General features: G+C 37.2%; 2 protein-coding genes and 1 long non-coding RNA gene across 13 annotated transcripts; 2 read left to right on the forward strand and 1 right to left on the reverse strand.

Annotated features, from left to right (window-relative positions):
- Positions 1 to 28: 28 nt before the first annotated feature.
- On the forward strand, positions 29 to 5666 carry LOC135167988 (uncharacterized). Of its 2 annotated transcripts, XM_064131775.1 has the most exons (7): positions 29 to 591; positions 660 to 814; positions 1126 to 1251; positions 1716 to 1876; positions 1965 to 2081; positions 2242 to 2302; positions 2385 to 5666. In XM_064131775.1, the coding sequence occupies exons 2-7, from the start codon at positions 693 to 695 to the stop codon at positions 3994 to 3996; spliced, it is 2199 nt and encodes a 732-aa protein (XP_063987845.1). In that variant the 5' UTR covers positions 29 to 591; positions 660 to 692; the 3' UTR covers positions 3997 to 5666. The 2 variants fall into 2 exon arrangements, with proteins under 2 accessions (XP_063987845.1, XP_063987846.1); XM_064131776.1 differs by lacking the exon at positions 1126 to 1251 and having other exon boundaries at positions 31 to 591.
- LOC135167984 (tolloid-like protein 2) lies at positions 913 to 22032 on the reverse strand. Of its 10 annotated transcripts, XR_010299953.1 has the most exons (19): positions 21416 to 21530; positions 20990 to 21329; positions 19305 to 19365; positions 18785 to 18883; positions 18321 to 18422; positions 17513 to 17690; positions 17047 to 17073; positions 16278 to 16489; positions 15611 to 15818; positions 15319 to 15527; positions 14827 to 15058; positions 14496 to 14684; positions 14115 to 14360; positions 13467 to 13687; positions 13052 to 13234; positions 12836 to 12965; positions 12364 to 12551; positions 11376 to 11523; positions 10577 to 10716 (listed from the first exon to the last, which is right to left on the reverse strand). XR_010299953.1 is itself a non-coding variant. In XM_064131762.1 (18 exons), exons 4-18 carry the CDS (start codon positions 18873 to 18875, stop codon positions 10391 to 10393), a joined length of 2760 nt encoding a protein of 919 aa, XP_063987832.1. In that variant the 5' UTR covers positions 18876 to 18883; positions 19305 to 19365; positions 20990 to 21329; positions 21940 to 22032; the 3' UTR covers positions 913 to 10390. The 10 variants fall into 10 exon arrangements, 9 of the variants coding, with proteins under 9 accessions (XP_063987832.1, XP_063987831.1, XP_063987835.1 ...); XM_064131762.1 differs by lacking the exons at positions 12836 to 12965; positions 21416 to 21530 and adding an exon at positions 21940 to 22032 and having other exon boundaries at positions 913 to 10716; XM_064131761.1 differs by lacking the exon at positions 12836 to 12965 and having other exon boundaries at positions 913 to 10716; positions 21416 to 21531.
- On the forward strand, positions 21778 to 26698 carry LOC135167996 (uncharacterized). The gene is made up of 2 exons (XR_010299956.1): positions 21778 to 21823; positions 22657 to 26698. It is a non-coding gene; the product is annotated as an uncharacterized LOC135167996 (long non-coding RNA).
- The last annotated feature ends 1 nt before the right edge of the window (position 26699 follows it).

A 26699-nucleotide genomic window follows, 5' to 3' on the forward strand; every position in this document is an offset into this window, starting at 1 on the left:
TCACGAACTCTACCCCCACCCCTAGCTATCTGATAGGCGCGAGGGGGTTATGCAGAGAAGACTGAGCAACGTTTACTGTTGATAGTGATGATGACTTGGCCGAAGAGTTATCAAAGGCTCCAAGAACATCCAACAAAGTAAACTGTGAATTATTTTGATTCCAATAAGTGCCAGTGTCATGCCCTGAACCCCTTGGAGTTGGTCAACGATGATTTTGAGGTTATGGCTGGGGAGCTTGCCCTTCTCGACGCGATCTGACATTTCGTGGGGTTGTTATTATTTTTTTGAGGACTCCTGGGGATCCCGATGGGGTTGGTCTTGATGGTGGAGGTGTCTCAGTGTCTCCTGGGTGTGATTGTGCCTGAGACAGCGTGAGTGGTGTGTCAGAGGGCTGAGTGAGGACATAGGCGTGGAGGTGATGCAGTTGGAACTGTTGATGTTTTTTTAATATCTCCTGTAGCTATTCCTGTGGCTTCAAGCCCTTCCGGACTTATCGCGGTTGTGGTGTTACACGAGGAAAACGATTTTTAGGTCTCAGTGGTGTTAGTGATGGTCATGAGGTGTGTGTGGGCGAGGTTGTCTATTATTCAGGTAATGGTTGATTTGGTTGATGGGGATGAGTCACGAATTGAGGAGTTATTGGGGAAATTGTGTTTCAGGGCTGACTGGTGGTGACACAAACGCATGGGATCATGTATGATACATTTTTCCAACAGGATGCCTGGTGTTACTGGGTCATATCAGTTGCTGCACTTCTGTCATTCGTTGGATTCATCGTGGCTTGCATTTGTAGCTGTCGACACAGTGAGAACAAGTGAGAATGACTTGTTTATTTTCTTCGTAACTTCTGCAATCACCCATTTAATTTTGTTTTCATGGGTATTGAACGAATTATTAATTCATCAAATCCAATTTTTTTAAAATCTATTGCTTATGTTTACTTATCAAACGATTATTCATTTATTTTCTGATTTACAAAGGACATTGTACTCATTCATCATCGAATCCATAAAATCCCATCGTGTTTTAATCGTTAATGAAATTCTCTAACCGAATAAAACATTTTTTCGAGGAAAACAATTCTCCCAAGGAATTATTTTCAAAAAATCAATGTTGTGGATATAGGAGCGAGTTCCTGGGTCTTCCGGGTATGGTAACGATGACCCGCGCTGATAACGAGATATTCGATCGACAGCCAACCGTGGATTACAGTCAGATTGTTGCACTGGATGCTGTTGACAATGGAAAAAGGTGCCAAGCCCGACGAATAAACGGCATGGCAGCATGACCCTAACGCTAATTCATATTCCAATGAATTAATTATTAACCCATAACCCACGAGTGACACATTCCAACTAATGAACGTTAAATAATTCTTTGAATTTTTCTGGTGATCTCTGAGGGCTGCTTTCAACGGGGGGAGAAGCTATTCGAGCTAAACCTCTGGAATCGTCAATGACTTGAGATCTACAGAGTAAAATGAATATTTTTCCTCTCGAATGGAAGTTTATGAATTTGAAGTTTTCTATTTCCAATTTTGTGTTTCTTTATTATTTAATTGTGAAGGCTGTCGAAGGTTTCCATTGTTGACGATTCAAGACGGTCCATTTTACCTCACCTTTCCCCTAACACGAACATCACACGTTTATTCACACTAGTACCAGGCGCCTGAGCCCTTCATAATTCCCTAATTAATGCTGACGGATTTTTTCTAGAACGAGCACAGCGAATCGAAGTCTCCCGGACATCCCAAAGGATCGGAATGTCGGTGTTGGAGACGGGGGGTTGGAATCCACCCCTCAGGATGTTATTTACGAGGCTGCGGAGATCATGGGAGACCCCTCGGAGCTGTATGCTACAGTGCAGGACAAAAATGGTTTGTTTTGAAATTTATTTGTAAAACTCAAAATGTTATTTCACTTTTAAACTGCAAATTTCAATTGTAATTTTTTGTTCGTCTGCAGTCGTCAACAGGAGTAATGAACGGAGCACACGAGCTAGTTCCCAAGAATCTTCGTCATTGCAAGAAGACGACAGTGTGTATCCCTATGCCAGACTAAATACGTTGACTTCGACAAATGGTAAAAAATCTTGGTGAAATTATGAATTTGATTTGATTAGAAAACAGAACATCTTCGTTACGTTTTATTTCAGTTGAAGTCAAATGACAGAATTTTTTAGGGCTCAATTTCAATGAAAATGTTAAAAAAAAAATAGCTATCTATTTATGTTCTTTTCCAGACGAACATCCTTACGCCCAAGTGCAAAACGTCTCAAAACCGGAGGTGAATCGTCAGAATAGGTAATCTATTATCCCGATCCACAATAAGCTCCTTTACACACTTTAAAAACAGTCTCTCAAATCACAATAATTTTATTTTCAGTTTGAGAGCGACGACGAATCAACTTCCAGTCTCCCCAGGACCATCTTCAAACGGTCCGAACCCCGTAGCGCCCCCACGTACCCGTCGATCATCGTCCCACAACTCCCTCCTGTCCCTGGAGACCCCGTGCACCGACATCCAGGCAGCAAATGCAATAACTGGTGGTGTCCAAGCCAACCAGGATCTCCCCTACATGACACCCCCTCTGCTGAACCTCCCACGATTCCCCCAGCCCCAACCAACGCCCCAGCACTTCAGTGGTGACTCCCAGGACTCAAAAGGCTACACCAGCATTTCCGTTCGTGAACCCCTCGCCAACATAATAGCCCAGACAAAAGCGGCACATCAACATCGAGGAAATCGTTCAGACTCTCATTACGCGACGGTCTCCGATGATTCAGACGAGATGTACGCAGCGATTGACGAGCAGGAGAAGATCTACACGAGTGGAAGTGAAACATACGCACAAATTCAGCCAATGATGGAGCCCCAGAGGGCGATAGTCGATCCTCAGGTGAATATTCACCCGCAGTCATCGAGAAATGAGGAGAATCCGGTTGTTTTTCCAGCCCCCCAGCCCCCGAGTGTCGATTCCCTGAGGTATGTAGCACACGCCCACTCGAGACAGGCGTCGAGTTCCAGTGCCACCAGTTCAATCGTCAATCCTGGCTCCCCAAAGCCAGAAAAACGACAGGCAAATTCACCATTACCACCACCACCACCCCCCCTTCCCACGGAGGAAGTCACAGATGTCTACGCCCTGATTGACAAGTCTGGGAGGGGTGAGGAGGTCCCTAAGCAGGTGGAAGCCACGGGGAAGTCCCTCGAGGATATGTACGCCAAGGTCATGAAGAAGAAGAGAGACTCAGATGAGACTTCAGAGGGGAATAAGAAGCAGAGTGTTATGGAGGTGAGTAGGGCATCCTGGTCGAGTCATGACTCTGTGGAGATTCTGAAAAAAGAACCTGAGGTGGCTGGAGGATCTAGTGTTCCTCCTGAGGGCTTCAACATGGATTCCTTGGAGTTTGCCAAGGTCGCGAGGATTTATGAACTCGATACGACGTCTGAGTACAGCTTCGAAGACCTTACGATGATTAGGGGATCCCAGGGAAATGCTGTGGGCCAGTCTGATGATCCTAATTATGAAATGCTGAGGCCTCAGAGTCTTCGTGATGAGGGAAGTGCTGTGAGAAATGGAGTTGACGTTTTACCGTTTTATTCGGTACCTTTCAAGCATCGACAGGTGAGCAATGCCAGCTCGGAGGATCCTGGGTATGAGAGGGTCAGGGTTAGGAGGAGAAATGATGATGATATGGATTCTGAACCTAATTATGAGAGCATGCCACATGAAGTTGAGCCTAATTATGCGTCTGTTTGCAGAGCTGATAGCGATACTGATCCTAATTATGAATCGGTGAATAATTCTGATCCTAATTATGAGAGTGTTAGGTATCTGGGGGAGGGACTGGAGCCACCGTATGAACGGGTTGATGCGAAAGGAAAGGAAGCTGGGGGGTATGAGAAGGTTAACAGGGCGGGGGGCAATTATGAGAGGATTCAAAATGATGGAGAGTGTAATGACACTGATGACGAACAATATGTACAGGTCTGAAGGGGTTGACGGTTTTATAGATTGTTTCCCGTAATTTATATAGGGGTTTGGAGTTCTGGGGTGAAATGTGTGAATGGGGAACTTTAACTTACTTCCAGTCTTGGTTTTTAGGAAATGTGGGGGAATCTAGAGGCGATGAAGAATTTTTTGTTGAGACTTTTTTGTAGAACTTGTTTTTTGTTACAAAAAAGGTCTGAACAAAAATTCCGCCATTTCCTGTTGTTCTTGAAATATTTATCGTATAACAAAGTTGGAGAGAAGTTAATTTGCCTCGTTTTCGTCCTCTCGAAGAACTCCGTTCAGTAAAAATAACTGGAAAATATAATTAATTTTTTGTTCAATTTTTTATGCGCTTTGGAACGCAATAATTGTTATCGGGTAATTGCTGTTGATTTTTTTCATTTGCGTGGAAACTCGATCTTCAATTATTCAATATGGAATTATTTTAAAAATGAGAGAAAACAATCCGTGAAAATGTTTCAGGCATGGAACATTTGTTTATAGTACAATTTATTTCTTCTGATAGAGAATTTTATTTAGTCAGTCGATAGTGAATTTATTGATAATAGCTGTTTAGCTATCGCTTTTAATTATTGAATTTAATCCACTTTCTATTGCCATTTGTTTTTAATAATTTTTAAAATCCCGGTGTTTGAGTATGATGTACCTTACAGTAACGTAAAAGAGATTAAGAACAAGATAAAAATTTTCGAAATGAGAAATAATAATAAATGTAGAGCACTGAGGATAAGACTGATGAAGACTCTAAGTGAGAAGTTTTTATTGGAAAATTGTAATAATGTAAAAATTTCACTGAATTTTGTCTTTGAAAAAGCATCGATCAAGTGTGTAAATATTATTACTCTTTTGTCAGGTACAAAGATGGTCTAATTGACTCTAAAGGCATTAAATTATTTCTATTTATTTATTGAATCGTTCACGCATTCCATGATATCAACACTTGAAATTCGTTTGGATGATGAAATCGATGAATAGTGAATGTCCAGTCTTTCGAATGTTTTGATAATTATTTAAAAAATGAATATTTTTATCTCTTCATGAATTAAAAATTCCTAAATCGATTACGATATCACCAGCGAATTGGCAAAACGAGATAAGTCGCTTTTGATTATTGATCTGTTTCAGGGGAATATGTGGAAATTAACTTATCTCGTTTTAGCACTTTGCTACTGACATATTTTTTATTCATGAGCATTGTTTTTCCACATTCGATCAGGAATCGAATCCTGTCGATTTGTACATCAATAATTTAATTAACATACTACCCATGAGCAAGCCGAATGAATCGAAAAAATGTGATGCTGACAATTCGCTCAAAAATAATGGCCTGAAGTTGACAAAGCGGTGATTGTCGAATGCATTTTGCGTCGACCAAAATAATCGACTAATCAAATGAAAATTGTCCATTTGTTGTATTTTCCCCGCGATTATTTGTACGCCGAGAGAAACAACAATAAAAAACGAAAATCATAATATATTCTATTGGACTAGGACGACTCAAGCTTATTAATTATAGCCGCGTGTACGTAAATGCGCACAATATTTTACGAATTATCAAATTTTTCTGGTGAATGATAATCACTGGTGTATTCCATGTTCAATTGTAACAAAAGTAAATAGTTAGTAATTAAATGGAATTAAAAACTTTTCTTATTTTGGAAATAAATAATTTTGAAATGATAAAACAAAATCTCTATTTCAGTAACGTAGGACAGGATCAAAGTGCTAATCAATTGTTATCGCACTGAATTTTTATTCTTCCATCTCTTATTTACAATTAATAAAATTCTTTCACCCTCTCACAACGACACATTCGCGAATACCAACGAGATATTAAATGCCAACGAACTTAATGATGAATTTCCTTCACATGTTCGACCCTGTCTCATCGACAATAAAACGAAATCGAAATTTTGAGATTAAAAATAAATAAAGACAAGAGAAAAATTCATTCGTCATTAAGTTTTCTGTTTTGCCTAGTCGGTTTTCCACCGGCTACCAAAGCTCTATACAAATTTCATTTTAATTCTCATTTTTCCTAATGTACACACACAACCATTCACACCTCCTCCGTTTACTTATCCCTAGTTTCATATATAATATATATTTATATTTATTTATAATAACATTCCCGCGTTCTCCCCCAAAAACCCATTGGCCCATAAATCGTAGTGAGTACTATTTTTGCTTTATCCACTGTTTACGAGGAATGTGTACGTATAATTCCCAGCGAATGCACCATTTAGTTAAACTCCGTTCCAAATTATTTATTTTTTAATGAACATGATTCAAATTCCGTTAGAATGTCCCCACGAAAAAGTTTAATAGAAAAAATCTAGTGTTTTAACTGAATATATTCTCACAGAGAAAATCAAAAGTCACTGATTTCGATAAAAGATTAATTCTGTTGCGGCTTTTTATTAAGAAATTTTAAGCATAAACCGAACTTTCATGAAAGAAAATTACTAATAAAAATATATCTGCTTATTAAATTAAATAATTCAAGAGGATTCTGTAGTGAAGCAAAACGAGGTGAATTGTTTCTCGTGGGTTTTTCTCAAATATCTCCAAAACTAAAGGAGATAGTGAATTATTTCTAATAACATTTTTCGTAGCTCTTAATTACCTCTACGAAAATGGATTATGAAAATTTTTCCTATTTCTCTTATTTCCGGAGATATTCCCGGAAAACCCTTCAAACCCTAGATTTTTCTTCCAAACTAATTCGCACAGATTCCCGGGAATGAAACGGCCCATGTGATAATTTCAAAGCATTTCTCCTCCCCCCCTTCAATGCGTCAGTATGATTATCACATTATTGTATTTAATCTCCCATTCAGCGAAAAAAAAAAGTGAATTGAACACAGTCGTTCGATATATCAATCAATAAGTCTTACTTGACATACTGCTTGTAGCTATATTTATATTAATTACCTATTCTTTCAGCATTTATTAATCGATTTATTACTTAATTAATGTATGTATATATTTTCAAATTCACCTTTTTGCATTTTTTCATTTTTTTAATTACACTATAAAATGTGAAAACTTGCGCTTAAGAAAAATGTTTAAATGCGATGAGCAACGGAGTTCAGCTTTCTGTTATATTCATCAATAATTAATTCAATAATTTCTTGTCATATTGTTTAATCTATTACCATTAATCTTTCACTCGTCACACACTATATTGGAAAAAACTCAGGCGTTTGATAGCTCTTGTATTCAAACATGTGGGCAGAAAACACCAGTTAATTCAAATAGTATGTTTACACTTCTTTTTCTACTCAATAGTTCATTTTTTTTTTAAATTCTCCACACAACTATGTCTCTTTCTTATCCAGTGCATAATGTCGATGGTACAATTATTTAAATTTATTTATCATAGTTTAGAATATACTTTGGTATAGCTCCAATGGCAGCGATTAATCTGAAATATACATATACTTGTGGATATCGTTACAATAATAATCGTTTATCAATGTTTTTTTTCTTTTATTCATTTTGGTATTATTAGTTTTTCTTCAATAGTTTCTTATCAGTACATACTGCCCTCTCTGTCTTTAGAATTTGGAAGATTGGCAATCAATTTGCATCGTTCATTCGTTTTTTTTTCCCGCTGATTTTTGTGATATTTCGGGGGATGAAGGGGTGATTAAGTGAAATCAATGGCAGTTCAGTATTGGAAATTATGAAAGTAATTATGAAGGGCTGTTTAATTCGATTGATTAAATGTTAATGGGAAGAACGAAGAATTAATCACAGGGAAAATTATGGTTTTCTGTGGAGACCATTGGACTGAAATATTTATCAGCGAAAAGCGGGGAATCTAAGGAAGATAGCAAAATTTTTATCAGAACCTTTTTTGTGGAAGGAATGGAGTACTACAATAAATGTTATTACGGAAATTCCGCTATCTCGTTTAGGTTCCGAGATATCGTTCGAAAACCTCAACTCAGTGATAAGTCAACTTATCTGGGTTCACAAATTCTCGACTGCAATAATAATAATTTTTTTTTACAGACAGACGATGATTTTTCCCTGAATTTTTCTTTGCAATTTTCCACGGTTATTTTATCAACGCGAATGATAATAAATATTTGATTTAAATATTTTTATGAAGAAGACATGACTCCCTCGTATCAACGTGAGACTCGCGCAGATGAAGTTTCAATAAAATAGTTTGTCCTCCATTTTCATTCCACAATTTTCGTGATTACAATTTTTTATTTATAAATCTCTCTTGTTTACGAAAAATCTATAAACTCAGGCATCGCGATGATTACCTAGTGAATGTCCAGATCCGACGAATGGACCCTGTTTACCTATACAAATCGTAGCAGACTATCAAATTCTATGCTATTGAAACTGCCCCAGTAACTTCTTTCGTTTATCTCCTGATGCTATTATTACGTCATAAACTCCCACTCTAAGTCTCGTGAACTTATTGATCCGGAGAAATAGATAAAATAAAGAGTCGAGTTCCATGAGAGAACTTCACAAAAAAATCTGGCGATGTTAATAAACAATTCTACCATATTTTTATTAAACGTCTGTTTTTTACGAAAAATGAAATAAAAAAATTGCTACAGAGTTTCTAATAGAATTCCAATAGAGTTTTCTAACGAACTCACCAGATTTTTCTGTGAAATCAATTTGATTTCAGTTTTGCAAATGACAAAATAAAAAATATCTCGATAGCGTTCGAGAAGGGGCACACCCACTCCTGAAACTGACAATTATCCGGTAAAAATTACCTCTTTATTCCACTTACCCCCAAAAATCCTTCAAATCCAATAAAAAGAAAATCTCTCGACCCTTAACATTAATCTCCGGTTTTACACCCTTTTCATTAAAACAATAGCCCCTCCATTACAAGCGCAACGCGCGATGAAAAAAGTCACGTGTTTTCAATGCAAAATAGACTGTAAGTTTTTTACGTTAATCGCATTTTTTTATTTTGAACAGTATTTTTCGTTGTAATTGCAAAATATATCGCGTTCACCATTATCATCACAATAAAAAAGATTGAGTTGACGCGTTTTATTTCTTTGAATGACACGCAGGTACCAGCCTACAATGTTCCTCCCTCTCCTCCTTATATCATTTATTAATTACAAAAATTATGCAATCATCTACAGATAAATCACGTGAATTTTCTCATCAAAAAGTATTCCCCTTATTTTCGATGTTAACAATATTTGGTTTCATAAATCCTTTTTTATTTCTTTTTATCTTCGACAATGGAAAATCCGAATGATCGTCTAATGATTTTTCGTTAAATTGCGTGCCAATTATCTATACTATGTATCACATATATGTAATAATACGTATATGTATGTACAGACATACAAGAATTATGCAAAATGTCTTTACATCCTCTCGGGGTACGCGAAGTTGCCTTTGTCCCATTGGGACTCCCCTGTTACTCAAATGACGAGTGAATAATCTCCGGGCTATGATTACCCACTTGGCAATGACAATTGAAACAGACTTGTGTCTATTTAATTGGACTGTTTTCCACATCTGGACTCTTTCATTGTCATATCGACCTTAAATACCATTATATCTTTTATCATACGAAGTATTGGCAAAGTCCAAGTGCCCAGGTGTGCAAAACCTCCTTTAATTATTCACAAAGTGGCACCGAATCAGTTGCCAAAACATTTTTTCCCCCATCAATTTTCGTCGCGTTTTTCATCAACAACAAACAACAATAACAACAAATTACTCAATTTTCGTTCATAGGCGTCGATGATGAGAGCTGATGTGTGTTCACAATGTCGCTGAGGGACCGTTCGAAGTGAAAAAAAATACTGAAGTGTGAGGAAGACATTGAGCGAAGAATTCTCCAGCAAACGGGCACGAAGAAATTTATAAAATCCACACATCAGATTCAAACTGTTCAATGAAAGCCTCGAGTCTTGATAATAATTTCTTGATAGTTCCAAGCAAGATGGTTCTTACCTGAAATGTCATCTCGAGCTTTTGGTTCTCAAAAAGTCATTCATTATCTTCAAACGACGCTCAGCTTGTTCCACCCGACGAATAAAAAATGAACAAAACTCTTCCCTCATCTGATGTATTTTTCCATCCCCTTTTGCCGGAGAATTCTCAGCGCAAGTGTTCAACCCCTGTGGCCTCTCAATCAATGAGTGAGATGTGGAGATGGTCAGGGATGATCTGAAGGAATGTACAAAGACTCTGGAGACGACAGTGATACGTAAACTCACTGCATCGGTTCTCCTGAAGTCCCTCAAATCGATAAATCCCCTCATATCACTCATTTAATCACTTTATCGGAGATTCTGTGAGCAATGTCAATGAACCAGTGAATTCTCCAGTCATCAATGCACTTAATGATGAAGCACAATGGTCACGGGCTTTCAGGGCTACTGATATCTTCACCGCATACGTGCTCACTGTCACTCGGTGGACTTGGCTGATCCAAATGATACTGATCCGTGTAATTCTGACTGTGTCCATGGCTTTGCATACTCGATGTACGTTGGGATAAACTGTGATGACGATAGCAGTAACGGACATCCTCAACTCGTTGTTGCATATCATCTATGTGCACCTCCTGAGCACGACGTTTCAGTTTACGATGACACAGAAGACAGATCAGCAGAGCTAGAATGACAGCTGCTGCTGCACCAGCTGCTGGAATAGCGTAGCTCACTGGTGGCACTATTGTTGTACCTAAAAAATATCGTTTATCACAGGCGAAAAAAATATTTCACTGAAAGACCCAGCGATTTCGGGGGGAATTTCTATTGAACTTTTATTTACGATTGTTATCGTGCGACAGTGACCACGAAAGTTTACTTATTTTTAAAGTCACAAAAAATACTAGAGGAAGAAATTACGTGAATAAATATTAAAATATCAAAATGAATATCAAATTTACATGTCAATATCAGAAAAAAAAAATGTTCAATAGGATTTCATAAATATTTTCTATCAAATTCGCTAGTTATTTCAGTGAAACCTTTTCACACGTGATATTTCTCAAAGACTCTAGATTATTAAAATGTTTATATAATTTTAATGGACTGGGGAAGTGCTCCAAACATCGAAGAAAGATAGAAAATAGAACATTCAGATATCTCTGACGTGCAATTATTTTGAGATCAAAGCCATTGTCATTCAGATCAGATTCAGATAATCCTCATGCAGTTTTTTCTGTTGTTTTTGGATCTATCATCGTATACCTGGGTAATCAATCATCAATCAAGTGTCTTATTTAATTATTTATCGTTTCTGGAATCAGCTTGCTCCATCGTGACTCCAGTACTGTTATCAAATGTCGTTGATATTGTCTTTTTTCTTTCTGATTGTATTTGTGTGAGTGGACTCACGTGATTCAAAGAAGAAGATTTGTTCGTGATAGAAGTCAGTTGGAAGGCGCAGGAAGGCCTCAGATGGTGACGAACACAAAGCACAGACAGAGAGGAAGCATGTCAGAGAGTCCAGCCAGTGCTGGTGCCAGTGGGGCTGATGCTGTACCTGCGAGAGACATCACAAGACCATTCACAATACCCCCCATTTTTTATAAAATCATTGACTGTATGCTGCAGTGTCACCTCGAGCTCTCGATTTTCTTGATTAGTTTGCGATGAAGATTTGAGATGTTAATGCTGGGTTGTTTCAGATTATTTATTTATTTATTGCCCGGGGATAATACATGCTTCGTGCAGTTTAGGGAGCTAGACATTTAAGGGTGACATCCGCCGAGGGAAGAGGTGTTCATTCCTATTTCGATTGTTGATTCAAAAATTTTTATTGAGGGATCCCGTTATGAAAATTGAAGTAACGAATTATTAAAAATTGAACTGAGTAATTAAATATCAATAGCAACAATTCTCTTGGCTCGATGGCGTTTTTCATTGAATTTTTTACGTGACCCCCAAAATATCTTGAAAATTTCCTCCTCTCAATCAATTTTAATTGAACAATTGAACTAGAATTCGCTCAACTTTATTTTGTCGTGACCTAGACGATCTGTTGTCATTCGCAATTCACTCGTGACTCCACGAAACGCACATGACATGTATCGAGAGGTGATAGTTCATGCACTTCATCGTCATAAATACCCAGATGTTGTTATTAATCAGACATGGAGGGACACACAGTCGTTATCACACGAAAGAAGTGGTTTTAAAATAGGGATAACATATGCCCGTGAATGCTAGACACAGCAGAAATAGTAAAATAGTCGTGAGGCATTGAGGACAACAGCGATAAAACGTTTAAAAAAAATAAACGAATATATTGGCATTATTTTTAATAATTGAGTTGTCAATTGCCTTAGATTAATATTTCGTTTACATTATATTCATGACTCACAGTTGTCCTCGTCGGACCCATCTTCAGGGCCGCAGTTATCGATATTATTGCAACGTAGTGTTTCGGCAATGCAGTATTTACTTTTTCCGCAGTAAAATTCATCGGGTTCGCATTCTGGGGCAAGAGATACCTCGGTCCAGACAGCCCGAAAACCGAGTTGGCCCACGGCTTTGTCGGACGATATAAAACTAGAAAAGAAATTGAATTACTGCGTTATTAATCAGTTAAAAATGTAATTAGAAGACGATTAACAAGATTTAATTAAATGGAGAAATATTTTTCGAGAAAAATAATCGATGAAGAATTAATTAATGTCTGAGAGGAAAGAATAAAAGATTTTTTTTAAATATATGACACAAAAAAACGGAATTTACTAAACTCCAAGGTAATTAAGTCCAGTGAAATGAAGAAACCCTTGACGACAGAATGAAAAAAAAAATGACATACATTTTAACGAATGGTTCCGGATTACCTTAACCGCATGTTATTGTCATCTGACATGTAGCTCCAACTAACTTCCGTGGGTTTACCGCCACAGAGTTCGATTGGAGGTGATGTCAGTGAAAACCACATGCGTAAAACCGCCGCTGGACAGCCTCTCGCTGAGGAAAAACACCAATTCCATTTCGTGAATATCACAGCGTGATTGTGTATTATTGTTAATAAATTATAGCTTTTCTTATTTTACCAGACTGCTCGCCCTCGACAGAGAACAACTCGAAATTCAAGAGTATCCTGTGATTGGGACGTACACTGATGAACCAATTGCACGTTTTACTCGCCATGTTTTTAAGTGGTCCATCGTATTTATCCGGAAAATTTGGGCTCGTTATCAAGCCATAGTCGAGGCTGCTGATATTCGCCCCACAATCTGGTAAAGGTAAATCGATAATTAATAATAATCAAATATGGACGGATTAATTTTAGTAAAGAAAAAAAAGTTTATCGCTTCAAAAAGAAAAATGTCTTTGATTGAAAACTAAAATTTATGAATTATCTATCGGATTTGTGATGTATTTTTATCGGGAAAAATCAATCGGCTCAATATAGCACGATTAACTGTATTAAATTCCATTATGATATTCATTATTCATATAATTTACCTCCGAATAATGATTTCGTAACTTCGAAAGTGTAGCGCGCCTTGAAGCCACTATAAACAAGTTCCGAGTCTGAGTGAAGTATAACTTTGAGCCCCAGAGCTCCGATATTTGATTCCACTGGACCTGGCGCTGTCATCCAGCAATAACGCCCGATCAATTTTTCAGTGTTATCGCGATACATATTGTATATTTCCAACCAATCGTCCTGACACACTTCCTCCCTGAAAGTATTTGAGTGTTATCAAGAATTAACGATAGTTCAGGTATTTATGGTGTCACCAGGGAGAATAAAAGGACTAAAGATCTCCTTTTTACAAATAAATAAATAATCTCAAACAAATAAAGAATCGCAACAACTATAGTCGTTTTCAAATCATCATAAATAATAATTAAAAGTCCTACTTATGGGCGCCGACACCAATTGCCGACAATTCGTCTAATTACCGATATCTAGCACAACCTCGACGGCCGGTGGAAATACCAATGGCCGATTCGGCTGCCGACAGTCGACACAGCTATCGGCAATTTGTATCGATAGCTGAAGGTCGGTAATACAAGAAAAAATTTCATTAAGCTCATGCATAATTTTTTAAAATTCTCATTTGCCACACCATAAATACCTTAATGAAAAACATCATAGAGAATTACCCATAATATCCAACAGTTAAATTAACGTTTCTCGTTCGGACCTTGAAATGATCAAACACGAGGGTAACTTGTTCGTTTGGCGTTGCCAAAAATAGATAAGTGCAATTAGTATCACTTGGATAATTGCTCGGATATCTCGGAGAATTAAATTCTCCCTTTTTACGTGATGAACTGCGATACGTGAATGTGCAACTGCCATCAGGTGCTGCTGTGCCTGGGATCTTGTATTCTGTTTCGAAACTGTATCTGAAAATTATGAATTTATTGTTTGTTAGCCAAAGCCGTGAATATAAATTATTTAAGTTGATAAATTTAATGCCTTTTGGAAATCTATCAATTGTCAACAGACCGACATGCTTTATTTTTTTTATTAATACGTACTTTGCTTTGAAACCAAGACCCTGCTTGGACTCACCACTGCTGAATACCATAACGAGTCGCGGTCCATCACTAACTACTTGGCTCGGATTGCTTTCATTGCCGCACATCTCGTAATCGAATTTGTCGTATGAGTCTGTCGCTTCCTGGCCTTTCAAGTAGATCTTCAGGTAACCGTCTGTACAAGCTGAACTGTAAATTCATTAAATAATTCATTGTGTGCACAGTAAATTCACAAAAATTTTAATAAAAAAAACTAAAATCAAAATCATCTGTTATTTTCACGTAATTGCAAATTTAATTTATCATTTAAATTTAAAAAATTAGCACTTACTCTCCCTTAGCCTCGCCTTTCGTGATGTCAAAACACTGGAAATCAAGCCTGACACGTTCAAGATGCTGTGAGTCCTGCATTCCATAAATGAAGTAACGACAAACGACCTTCGGTATGTAAGGATAAGGATAATTGGGACTGACGACAAGGCCCGAAGACTCCTTCATACTCAGTATTTTCTGATCACACTCGGATCCTCGTATGTGCATTCCCCCTGAATTGTTTATGAAATCTGGAACAGTAAATATTGCAGTTTATTTTTTCCATCTCTCGTAGGACATTAATTTTGTTTCCGCAGAATAAACTCTACGAGCTGTAGAACGTCGATAGAAAAATTCTATAGCCCTCCAGCGTGAAAAAAAAAACATAAAATTGGCCCAATCTCTTGACAAGATGAAAATATTCACAAGAACGAATTTTTCCATAGAGCAAAGTGATCCCCCTTCCCCTTCCATCACCCTAAAAATTGTATCTCATAAATATTGAAATTACCTAATTTAACAAAACTCTCCGAGAACTCAAAGATCCCTTTGAAGCCACGATTTTGGGTATTTGCCGTGCGCTGAAGTGTTACAAAGAGCACAGTGAGATTCGCCTGTGATGAGTAAAGTACAAGATTACGCTGTTGACCGCAATAAGTTCCAATTACTGGTGCTGATTCATTCAGTCCATCAAACACCTTAACGTAATCAAAAGGGCAGCTAAAATTGAATGTATATGTGTTATAAAATATCAAATGCTACTAAATAACGTCAGAATAACAGTGAAAATATTTATAACTCACTGTGGACCTCCAAAGAAGAGATCGAAATCCCGAAACTCGAGCCTCACCCTCTGGCCACTGTTACCCATGAATTTGTAGGTGCACGCGAGATCTTTTGGATAAGTTCCAGGATAGGTTGGCGATAGGATTGTCCCGGTACGCTTTATGGTGGAGTTCACCACGAACGAGCATGGTGTGCTTGGTGCTGGTGTACCGACTTCGTATTCAGCTGGAAAAAATCGAAGAATTATGATGGCATTTTTTTTTTATCGCGTTTTATGCACCCGGTGAATCGATTCATTTAAGGGCGTTCACCCTGTCCCTCAAAATTCCCATTTTCCTGATTATTTGACAATTTTACGATGACATTGACGTAAACCAATGAAAAGTAATCCCAGACATCGATTCATTAATTAAGAATTAATCTCCAAATTTTTACTCTCGACTGGACATATTACTATAAATATCCAATGACCCCGATGGAAAAAAATGACAATAAAAAATCGTCCCGATTGGATTAATGACATTTGACTCGAAAATTCCAAACTCGTAATTATCCGATGAGACACTAATGAATCCCGACGCTGCATGTCATTGCCCCTCTGAATAATTGAATTTTCCTTTCCTGTGGTCACAGCCACCACAAATTGCGACAATCATAAATTCAATAAAATATTCATAAACTCACAGGCATTGATGAATGAATAAATGCCACTGAAGAGAGTCGATTGCGTTATATTCTTATCCGTGTAGAAACTGAGGGCAATTCCCTGATAAAGGGATACCCGTCGTCTCGGTGGTATTGGACCGCAGTAACGACCACCGAAGGGTGTCTCTATCAGCTTGGTGGCATTGTCTGAGCGTATCTCCGTGTATACATCCATGTATTCGTGAAAACATCTGAAAATGTTATTGAAAAGCTCGTTGACAGTTATATTTTGCCCAAAAAATTGTGAGGGAGAATCAATCGCTGATTGGAATTTATTTTTAAAAGGGAACTGTTTTTTTTTTTGATAAAAAAATGGAGATGACGTTGAATTTTCACGTTTTCATTACATAGGGACATATATAATATATGTATGTATTATGTAAGCGATCTATATATCATAATACATGAAAAAAAATATATATATACATAATTTTGATATATATAAATATAGAAAACATTTCTTTCGTACGACTGGACTGTTTATTTTAGTTCCATCCGAAGGAATGAAAGTGAATATATAAAATATGAAAACCAATTTTCGTATGTTCCTACCGTATGTATTCAAACACATAACGACATCGAAACGTATATTCAACATAACGCGATATATTCCATTACGGTATCTCCGATTGTCCCTGAATTTTTCAATTTTCATTTCAATATTAAATTCAAATGTCCCTTCGCTCGTTACTCCGGAGGAGTCAGACCTGGAGGAGTGTATTAGGTGTGGGAATACTGAAATACTCACGCAGGTAATTCCCCAACAGCAGCTCCACTGTGAATTCATTCCAGGCAGCGAACACAAATCACATCACGTATTTACGTTATTTTTTTTACGAGGTTTATTCTTTTTGGGGGTTGATTTTTTACAGGGGGTTTTGGCTATTTGCGAAAACAGAGGGGGGGAATCGTCGAGTGGAAAATAATAATATAATAGTTAGTTAATAATTTCATGAGTTATTGCGTCAACGACATTTTATTTTGTGCGATAGTACAGGAAAAACAATATTAATCAACGAAAACAATTTTCTGTTTGTCTTAACGGACTAAATTTTTTCATTTTCGGGAGAGAGAAAATATTTGGAGTTTTGTGGATTATGCGGAAAATTAAAAACACTTCGGACTTGATAAACCGTTGAATTCGATTTAATCATTGAAATTTGAAAGCAACGTCTGAGTTAAACTTAAAGTTCTCAACAAATTGTTGTACTTACTCTGGAGGAGTGCCACGAAGTCCGAACGAAGTGAAAACAACCTCGACCCGTTGATGTGGTGCAGCGAGAAAAGTGTAGACACACTGCTGGGATTCACCTTCTGGATTGATCAGAGCTGGCGCGTGAAACGTGCCATTCTGCGATCCACCAGGTATACTGACGAATGTTTGGTCGCACCCTGGATCAAAATGACAGATTAAAAAATTCAGTTACAGAAGAATAAAGCTCAAATTGCCAATAAACAAAGACTCAAAACCCAGTCAAAATAGCAACGAAAATTGTAAACATTTTCTATCTAGGATTAGCCTTCCAAAAAAGTAACGTTTAACGCTAAAATTTTCCACACAGAATCGAAAAAGTCCACAGATGTACTCACATAATCAGATGATGTTGAGTAATACAAAGAAAAATCGTCTTGAGAAGAAAAAAAAATTGTTGAATTAATCAGTAAAGTTTGAGGTGTTTACCGTTCCAAAAAACTTTTGTTTTCTAATTAACCAACTTCAATAAATTATTAATTAGAAATTGATGAATAAATAAGTTTACCAAGGTCCCTAAGGGAACACGGTTGACCTCAATAAATAACAATTCAAGAAAAAAAACTGAATAAAAACAACAATTTAAGAAAATCTGAATTTATTAAAAAACTGAAACTCTCGTAATTATTAAATAAAATATTAATAAATTTCCGCACTGCAGATGTTCCAAAAACTCCACATCTATACTCACATAAATCGGCGATTTCACATTAAAATTAAAATCATCTCGAGAAAATAAAAAAAATTTATTGAATTGATTGTCGACATACTTGGTGTTTTGGCAGTGGTGATGGGTCCCGGTGGTGGTGGTGGTGGCGGTAGGGATGGTACGTAGTCTTGCTGTGGCAGTGGCACATCAATTACCTCGCGGCCTTTTCGTATTATAACAATAATCGCAAACAATTGATTAATCACCCGAAGATTGTTGTCGAAGTTGGTGTAGTCAGAGTCGTGGGGAAGAATCGTGTGTTTTAAAGCAGATAGAAGATGACCCCCAACCAACGTATGATTTTTGTCCACCCCCACCGGGAACACACCGCACCATTATCAATTGAAACGCAATTATCCATTAAATCAAATAATTGATAAATTATTTTTAAACATTAAAAATATTCTCCAGAGATCTCTGGTGATTCTGACTTCATTAAAAAAAATTAACAAAAATATGGAACAATTTTTTCAACGAATTCAGTTGATTGCAGAAATTATTGCTCTTTGTCGTGAAAATACTGACCTGCGATTGAATGTGGGTAGAGTAACAACAGGATGATGATAGCAGGTGAGACGAAACTACTCCCAGAGGCATGCCACAGTACTGAAGCCATACTGTGTCCTAAAAATAACGTTGTAATATCGATAATCAGGCTCATTGACCTCGTTATTGAACAATAACCCCTTTGCATTACGTGCATTACCCATCACTTTGTCTAACACGTCCTGGAGGTGGAGGGGTAATGATAGCAATTCGATAAGGAATTATTATTCATTTATGGGTAGTCTCAGGACACGTCGTGTTTTTTGAAAAATTTTATGCTGTTAAAAATTTATAAATAAATAATGTCAACTAATATTCTAGTACCCAATAAAGATTTTCATCTCCACTTTTTATATTTTATGTTCTATAAAATGTGTCGTTAAAAATTGAATTTATTGATAACTATGTCTCTTCATTTTTCGAAAAATTATATGAACTTTCAACTTTAAAAAATTGAAATACCCAGAATAATTAATAAATAATTAATAAAAAATCTCACCATATCGTCAGTGTCTATTCCAGCTCCAGGAAGAACGAGTAAATCCGATACCGCAAATCATCTGGAACCGTTAAAATGTCCACAATTGATACGTCAAATCACACGTAAAATCCATGAATCATTGACTTTGCAAATAGTTCAAGTGTACACAGTTTTGCAGTCAAGTGGCCTTTCCGGTAACACCTGAGTCGTGCGTCGTAGGTCGGGGTGAATTATAGAGTGCCAAAACCCACCACGCCCTCGACCGGTTACACGCACGCCGCCGTTTCCACCCCATCCCCACCAGATCCCTCTTTTGTCTTATTTTTACACTCCACTATCACATTTGCGACATTATTTTCATATTCTCGTTTGAGTACAGCACATGCTCATAGGTAAAACAATAGACTGATTTCAATTTTTTATTCACAAATTTTTTTAACTGAATTTGATAGCATTTTGATAATGAGTTCTAATGCTTATTGAGCAATAATGAAGGTGGGAGTCTGATAACATTTGTTTGGAACCAGTCGTTCCAAAACAAATCCCCATTATTATTGTTTTGGTGGACGAGAGGGTTGAATTCAGATAACACACGCTGTTATTTACATTTTCAAGTGGTTCCCTCAGTCAAGACAAACTATTGATAATATTTCTATTGACAACTCAATGATAGTCATTCAAATTTTCAACGTTCATGCGACTTCAATTTTTAAAAAATCCCTCGAAAAATTCGCTTTTCATGCACTAAAAATTAAATTTCGAAATTCATCGCTAATATTCCCCATTACATGCAGCTCCAACTGAAAATTCAAACTGACGTGACAATTAATAAATCCCCAACAAATTATTGTTGCTGACAATATCAAAAATTTAAATCTTCTTCACTCCAAAATTCGAGATAATTCTCCACCAGAATTTTATTTAAAAAATACTGGAAAGACTAAAATTGAAGAAGTCATAGACTCGCCTACTGAAAGAGCTTGGGCTTCTCCCCTCCCCCCAAATCCCCCAAAAATTCCCAATATTTCGACCACCGATGCTCACGAAATATCCCCAAGAAAACCCCCGAAATCTAGAAAAACATTCGGGACACGCCCAGTGAAATAAAACCCCCCTCACAGGTATATACAGTAAAAAGTGGACGATTCTCCCCAAACCTACACCTCCACCATCCAATAAATATATTTTCATCCCCTAAACCTGACGTACCACGCATCGATTCCGGGGAATCGCCCTCATTGACCCTCAGAGGTTCGACAGACCCAATTACCGACCAATCGCCCTAACACCCTTAACTCCCAAAATTTAATTTCTTTTTCAAAAGCCCTTTTCCCCCCTCCAATAGCGCCTCAAAACATGGCCGATTCCCGCGATCCAACCCCATTACCAATTACCCCCCCAATTAAAAAAAATGTGCGTAAAAATGCGGAACAAACGGTGTCTGATCAGAACGCAAAGTGGAAATCCATGAATATTCATACAAAAACAGTGGAAATGGTACGTGCTGTGTGAGCCACAAAGGGCGGGGTAATAAGATCCGAACCGCGCCCATGCGCTTGACAGAAGCTACGGATATTGGTCAATAGTCAGTCTCTTTTGTCCGAATACACGAGCTAATTTTCCCCCAGCAAGAGCTGCCAAAAATTCCAACTAATCAACAGAAAAAAAAAATTAACGAAAAAATCAAAAAATTGGGGACATACCGTGGGGCTCTGCTAGGCATGTCTGTGTCCCTTTAACTGGCACATATGTTCCCACGGCTCCAAAAGCCAACAGATCCTCGAACAACCCCCTGATCCTCCTCACCAATTAATTCCCCCGAAGACGTGACATTTCGATCAATTTTTATTAATCAAAAAAATCCAACTCCTGTTGTTATTGCGACTTGGCTTGATATGGGGTGGATGGTTATTCTTGTAAAAGTGTCTTGAATGATCTCGAGGGTTGATGGTGAGACAGTCTGTTGGCAAGTTGCGCACGCTCTATTTCTCTTTGTCTCACTCCTCGGGTTCCCAAGTGTCGCGTGTTGTTGCTGCGTCTCTCCTATTAGAAAAAAAAAATTTTTTAAACTTCGGAGGGTGTTTCCGGTTGTTTGTCGGTTCCTAACAAGCCTCGAACACGTTTTTTACTTGCCACCGCGGAGTGAATCGTAGCCAGTGCCGTCGGGGGTGGCCTTCGCGAACGAGACGACGTTCCATGGACGAGAACACCGCGTACTCTCTCTCACGCGATTCGGGGTATTGTATGCCGAGAGATTGGGAGGGGGATTATTAGTAGGGGTTGAAGGGGGTGCGGGGGAGGGTGTTATGCGCAGACGCAACAGCCAACTCCACTTTCATCCCCCGTCCGATGAGGAAGACGCGGGCGGCGACTGCAGAGGGCGCGGGGGGAATTGTTGACAGGGAGAAATGTGGATTTTTTTTCCAATTTCGAGGATTTGGGGTGTGGGGGGGAGGGATGGGGGTGAGGGGGTTTTTTGAGGATGTGAGATCGACGGCGCTGTCTTGTCTGAGTGCCCTCGGGAGAGGACGAACATGGTAAGGGTGCCATCTCGATATTTTAGGATTTTACACAATTGTTTGAGTTGGACAGACTACAGTAGAGTCCTTTCATTTGTTGTATAGAGAATGAACAACATTTTAAAGTTATTTACCTGATTTTTCCTGATTTTCTTCGCTGAGAATCCACGACGAAAGCCTGAAGACGCCGCCATCTTGTCTGGATCCTGCTAAGGACTTCAAAGATGGCGCTGTCGGTCGATATTTCCGTGATCGATCATTTTTGAATCGTTCCGGCAATTATTCGCCAATAAATGATTCACTTTTTCAATAACTAATCAATACTAATAAACAATAGTCCGTTGGGTGAATGTAAAATCGTCATAATTATTAAAAATCAATAACTAATGAATGTCGTTTGAAGCATTAGAAGAAGAATTAACTAATTAATCTTATCCTCGTCCTTCTTCACCGAGACCCCTCGAGACAAAACGATTTGTTAATTAAAACAAATTACCTTCTTCATCCACTTTCGAAACAATAACCCCATTATATAAATAAATAATTTCTCTTCTCTTCATGCGGAGGCTCTTTAGAGCAATGGAAAGCCGAGGGAACTCCTCTCTCCATTCAATCCCACAATTTATGTTAACTGTAGATTCTCGGGACGCTTGTCCTTCCGTTTTCCCCTATTCCTCTCCTTCGATGGGAAAAAGCGAACGATAAGCCCTCGGTTAAGTGGGCCACCGATGCGCAGAGGACGACACAGTTTCACGAGTCCGTACCCTCATCCCTCGTATATATGCGCCAGACACGATACAATATTTCTTCAATACTTTTTCTAGTCTACGATTTTTTTTTTCCTTATTCAGGTTTTTAGTGCGCTACAGAGAAGGTCCGGTTGACGACACACCCAGGTGGGAGGGAATCCCAGGGGAGATCACTAAGGCATGAGAAATTGCAACACCTGCGGTGAAACGAGGAAAATCGCTCTCCAGGGTTGTCATCCCCTCTGGTGAATTTTTTTTACTGTGGAATTGGTGGAATTGGGGGGAGGGGGCAGTTGCATATTTAGCATTTAACTCTAAATATATTATATTTTATATTATTTCTGCCACTTCCTTATTTATTTTCTATTTTATATAAACTATATTGAATAAAAATAAATGTTTTCCAGGTGAGATTGTCGATTATAGGTCAATGACATCTGGGAGTTTTAAAGTTGTTGATAATGATTTTAAATCAGCGGAATAGTTCAATTGTTTACTGAATATTCGAGAAATTTGTTGAAAAAAGACGTCGAAAATGCAGTCGTCAAAGAAAAAAATTGTTAACAATTATAAATATCCCTAATTATGTATTTTTCCCATAAATGTCGCACCTTCCTTTGTGTCGGTGAATTACCTCTTCAATTACGGGGTTTAATTAGTCGAACCCAAAATTACGCACTCGAAAATTAGAACCGAAGCAATTTCCAATGCTCATTAAAAAACAGAAAACGTTTTCGTTGGATCGAACTAAATTAAATTGAATTTTCATCTCCACGACGTGAGGACAAACGTAAAAATTAATGAATAGAAATAAAATAATAATTATCCTGTGATCTGAGCTGATGGGGGAGAGGTAAATCGTCAACAATCACAACGTCAACCGTTGAATAATAATTCAATGCTTTAAGAAAGGTAAATTCACATACAACTGTTTATTGAGACATGTAGAATACAACTTGGTTCATACACAAAATCTTTGACAAGTTTTTTTTTTTAATTTTCATGGTTTACGTTTTCAGTAATTCTTCTCCGGGTATTTTTCCTTCTCCACATAATCTAGCTACTAGCCCGGGGGGAACTCGATTGACAAGATTATAAAAAAATTTAGTTGTCAAAGGGGGTAAAATTCTTAACAACTGTTAAAATTTTATTTTTCATTAGATTTTATTTAGCATCGCTCTTTCATTTTTATAGGTGACTAACTCAGTCAATTTGCGTGATTTAATTAATCCAACTGATAATTACGGGCGAAAGTGAACGGGAAAATAATAAGCGAAGCTAATGTTCCCGGTGCGACTCATGGAAAAGCAGAAGAAAAAACGTTTCATTTATTTAAATAGTTGAGGAGAAAATTGAGGCGTGCATTGAATTTTGATCTCAACAACATGAATACCAACTTTAAAGCCAAATAATAAAAAATAAAATTGATAATAATTTTAATCAAGCCTGTCAACTCCACCATTTAACCGCTAAAACATAACATCACGTTTCTTCTTCGCAAAAGAATGCGTACTCGCAGGAATATAATATATAATATATTTAATATATAGAATTAAAAAAAGAACACTTGGTTTCACTCATCTCAATCATTTATCTGTCTCGACATTCTCATGTTCCAATCGGGCCGGAGACGAGGAAAAAAAAAAGAAAAGCTGTCACAACAGTCCCGGCCCGACACATCTTTCTCTCCTATATTCAAACTTCACAATTTTGTTCTTATTTAATTCGCAATGGAGAAAGGTCGGAGAGAGAAGTGGCTCTCGACGAATGAAAAACAAAAATTTTGATTAAAAATTTGCCATTGCTGTGTACTATCTCCCAGCTGATGTAAGTTAGGGTCAATTCAGCAGTAAAAAAAGGATAAAAATATGTGAATAAGGGACAAAAACACTAGTTAGGAAGGTAAAGGGCGGGCGGTAAGGGGCATCGCCAGCCACAGTGGTGCATTATACGAAGTGCGACCTTTAACCCGCCGCGGGCGTCCCACTTGTCGATGTTGTTCTTGAGTAATGAGGATGACAGGTGCATGTGCGATAAAAATTATGGAAACACCTGGGAAATTTACGAAATTGTTTAAGGAAATTTTTCCACACTCTTTGTCCCAAAATTCACGTTTTTCTCATTTTTCTGGCGAATTTATGATAGGATTAACATGAAAAACTATAACATTTTTACATTTTAACATTATTGAACGACTCATGAATGTTCACAGTGCTACGAATATTTTCCTGCGTTTTTTTATAAGTAAAAAAAATACCCGAAAATGATTGTGCCACTTCGACATCTCACGAACTGTTGAGTAATAACAAAATGCAAAAACCTTATTTTTCTCGAATAAATTCGATCGATTGTTTGCCAGAAAATATTTGTTAAACCGGAATTTGGGTTCGTCCCTTCTTCTAAGTTTTTTGCAATTGAATTTTTCCGGGTTTTCCACGAATCTATCGCACTTGAGATGAAATATTAATGAATATTGATGAATGGGAAGAGAATGAATGCGCAGGAGAAGAAAAACCCGAAGAATAATTGAAATTTCGTTTCAATTTTCATTCATCATTTTTTTTCTCTCGTGGAACGCCCGTAAAATGGAAAATAACGGTCAATTATCATAACGCTATGTACCTAGATCAGTCTAAAGTCTCGTCACCGTGAACTGCCTCAGCCACTTTGCCACTCGTGCTTCCTTGCCCCCGCAAGCCGAACAATATAAATTTAGGTTTATCGTCTATTAATCAGAGTCTGTTAATTTGCCTTCTATCAAATAAAATTTTGCATTTATTATTATTTCTTTTAATTTTTTTTTGTTGATTTCTCATTACAATTGCCCTCGACAAAGATTCAAGATTTTTTTTTCATAATTTTTGTTTAAATTTTAACTTTCATTTTTCCCTTTTTTCGTAAATTAATCCCTTATATGATTTTTGTTATCTTAATTTACCTCAGGTATTTTTCCCTCGCATTGATTTTTTTTTTCATTTTAATAATCGTTTTCATACGGAAATATTTATCAAGTTCACAAAAACCCACTCAGTAATTGATTAGCAATAGCATCCTTATTATATTGTTAATATTAATATTATATCCTCGATATTATGCTTTTATAAATAGGGTAAAGGGATTTTAAGGATTAAAAAGTTGAAAAAATAAAGGATTATTGGAGGAGGGAGAGGGGGCGGGGGTTTCAGGGGATAGGCTAAGGGTTTTGGGATTTTTCTCTCGGATAATATAAGCTGATTAAATGTTAATGAAATAAAGAAAATAATAAAGAAAACATTTTCCACGAAAAAATTACAGATCTTGTACATTGATTATTGAAAGAAAAAAAACTTGAAGACAAATAATAATTATTAAGGCAGAGACGCAGGGGATATCATATGATTTTTCCATTTCTTCTTTGCGGGGGATTATTAAATTCAATTATTAAAACTAGCTGCGATCTAACCCCCTTCCATATTCACCATCAATCATCCTTTCTCCTCTCATCGGGTCTTTTTTTTTTGCTACAGCGTGAACGAATAATCGCGGTTGGGGGTATAAACAAGATTAGAGTTAAGTAAAACATGAATAAAAAGTAACAAAAAAAAATGCTCATAAATAGAAGGGTCTGCGAGCTATCGATCTTTCATATTCATATTTTTAAAACCAGACATTTTTCGTCCAAAATCAATTGATCAACTATATTTCATACGCATGTGTAATCGAATTCATCATCTCTGTCTCACGATGCAAGCCCTAGTCGCGATTATCTTCATCCATTGATTTATATTTTTTTCGTCATTGGTTATTACTATAATTATTATTTTTTTTTTATAATTATTCGTGGCCGATTATTTTCCTCATTACAACGAAAAAAAAAATTCTTTCCTCACTTGTCAATTGTGCTGAGTTCATTACAGATGGTGGTCTGATTGTATCGGCATTCGATTTTTTCTTTCTTTTTTTTCCATGGTTTTTGCCCTTTTTAATTTTTTTTTTCGATTTTTGTTTTTCGCTTTTTTTTTCTTATAAAGTTCCAGTGAAAAGGGAGGCTTGGAGGTTTTCATATAAATCTGAGGTGCTAGTTTATTCTGTGACAAAACAATGTCTGCAGCTTTTCATACGATTGTCAGCTATTTCAACTCCATTTTAAAAATTGTCTTTCCATT

The sequence above is a fragment of the Diachasmimorpha longicaudata genome, chromosome 12 (genome assembly GCF_034640455.1).
Source record: "Diachasmimorpha longicaudata isolate KC_UGA_2023 chromosome 12, iyDiaLong2, whole genome shotgun sequence".
Taxonomy (NCBI): Eukaryota; Metazoa; Arthropoda; class Insecta; order Hymenoptera; family Braconidae; genus Diachasmimorpha; species Diachasmimorpha longicaudata.

What these genes read in the sequence shown, in the direction of transcription:
- LOC135167988 (XM_064131775.1), top strand. Translation starts at nt 693, where the DNA reads ATGTATGATACATTTTTCCAACAGGATGCCTGGTGTTACTGGGTCATA. An exon ending in TACGTTGACTTCGACAAATG is followed by an intron (nt 2,082 to 2,241) that starts GTAAAAAATCTT and finishes GTTCTTTTCCAG; the next exon opens with ACGAACATCCTTACGCCCAA. An exon ending in GAGGTGAATCGTCAGAATAG is followed by an intron (nt 2,303 to 2,384) that starts GTAATCTATTAT and finishes TTTTATTTTCAG; the next exon opens with TTTGAGAGCGACGACGAATC.
- LOC135167984 (XM_064131762.1), bottom strand. Translation starts at nt 18,875, where the DNA reads ATGGCTTCAGTACTGTGGCATGCCTCTGGGAGTAGTTTCGTCTCACCT. An exon ending in CACCACTGCCAAAACACCAA is followed by an intron (nt 17,691 to 18,320) that starts GTATGTCGACAA and finishes ATTTTGATCCAG; the next exon opens with GGTGCGACCAAACATTCGTC. An exon ending in GGAGAGTTTTGTTAAATTAG is followed by an intron (nt 15,059 to 15,318) that starts GTAATTTCAATA and finishes TTACTGTTCCAG; the next exon opens with ATTTCATAAACAATTCAGGG.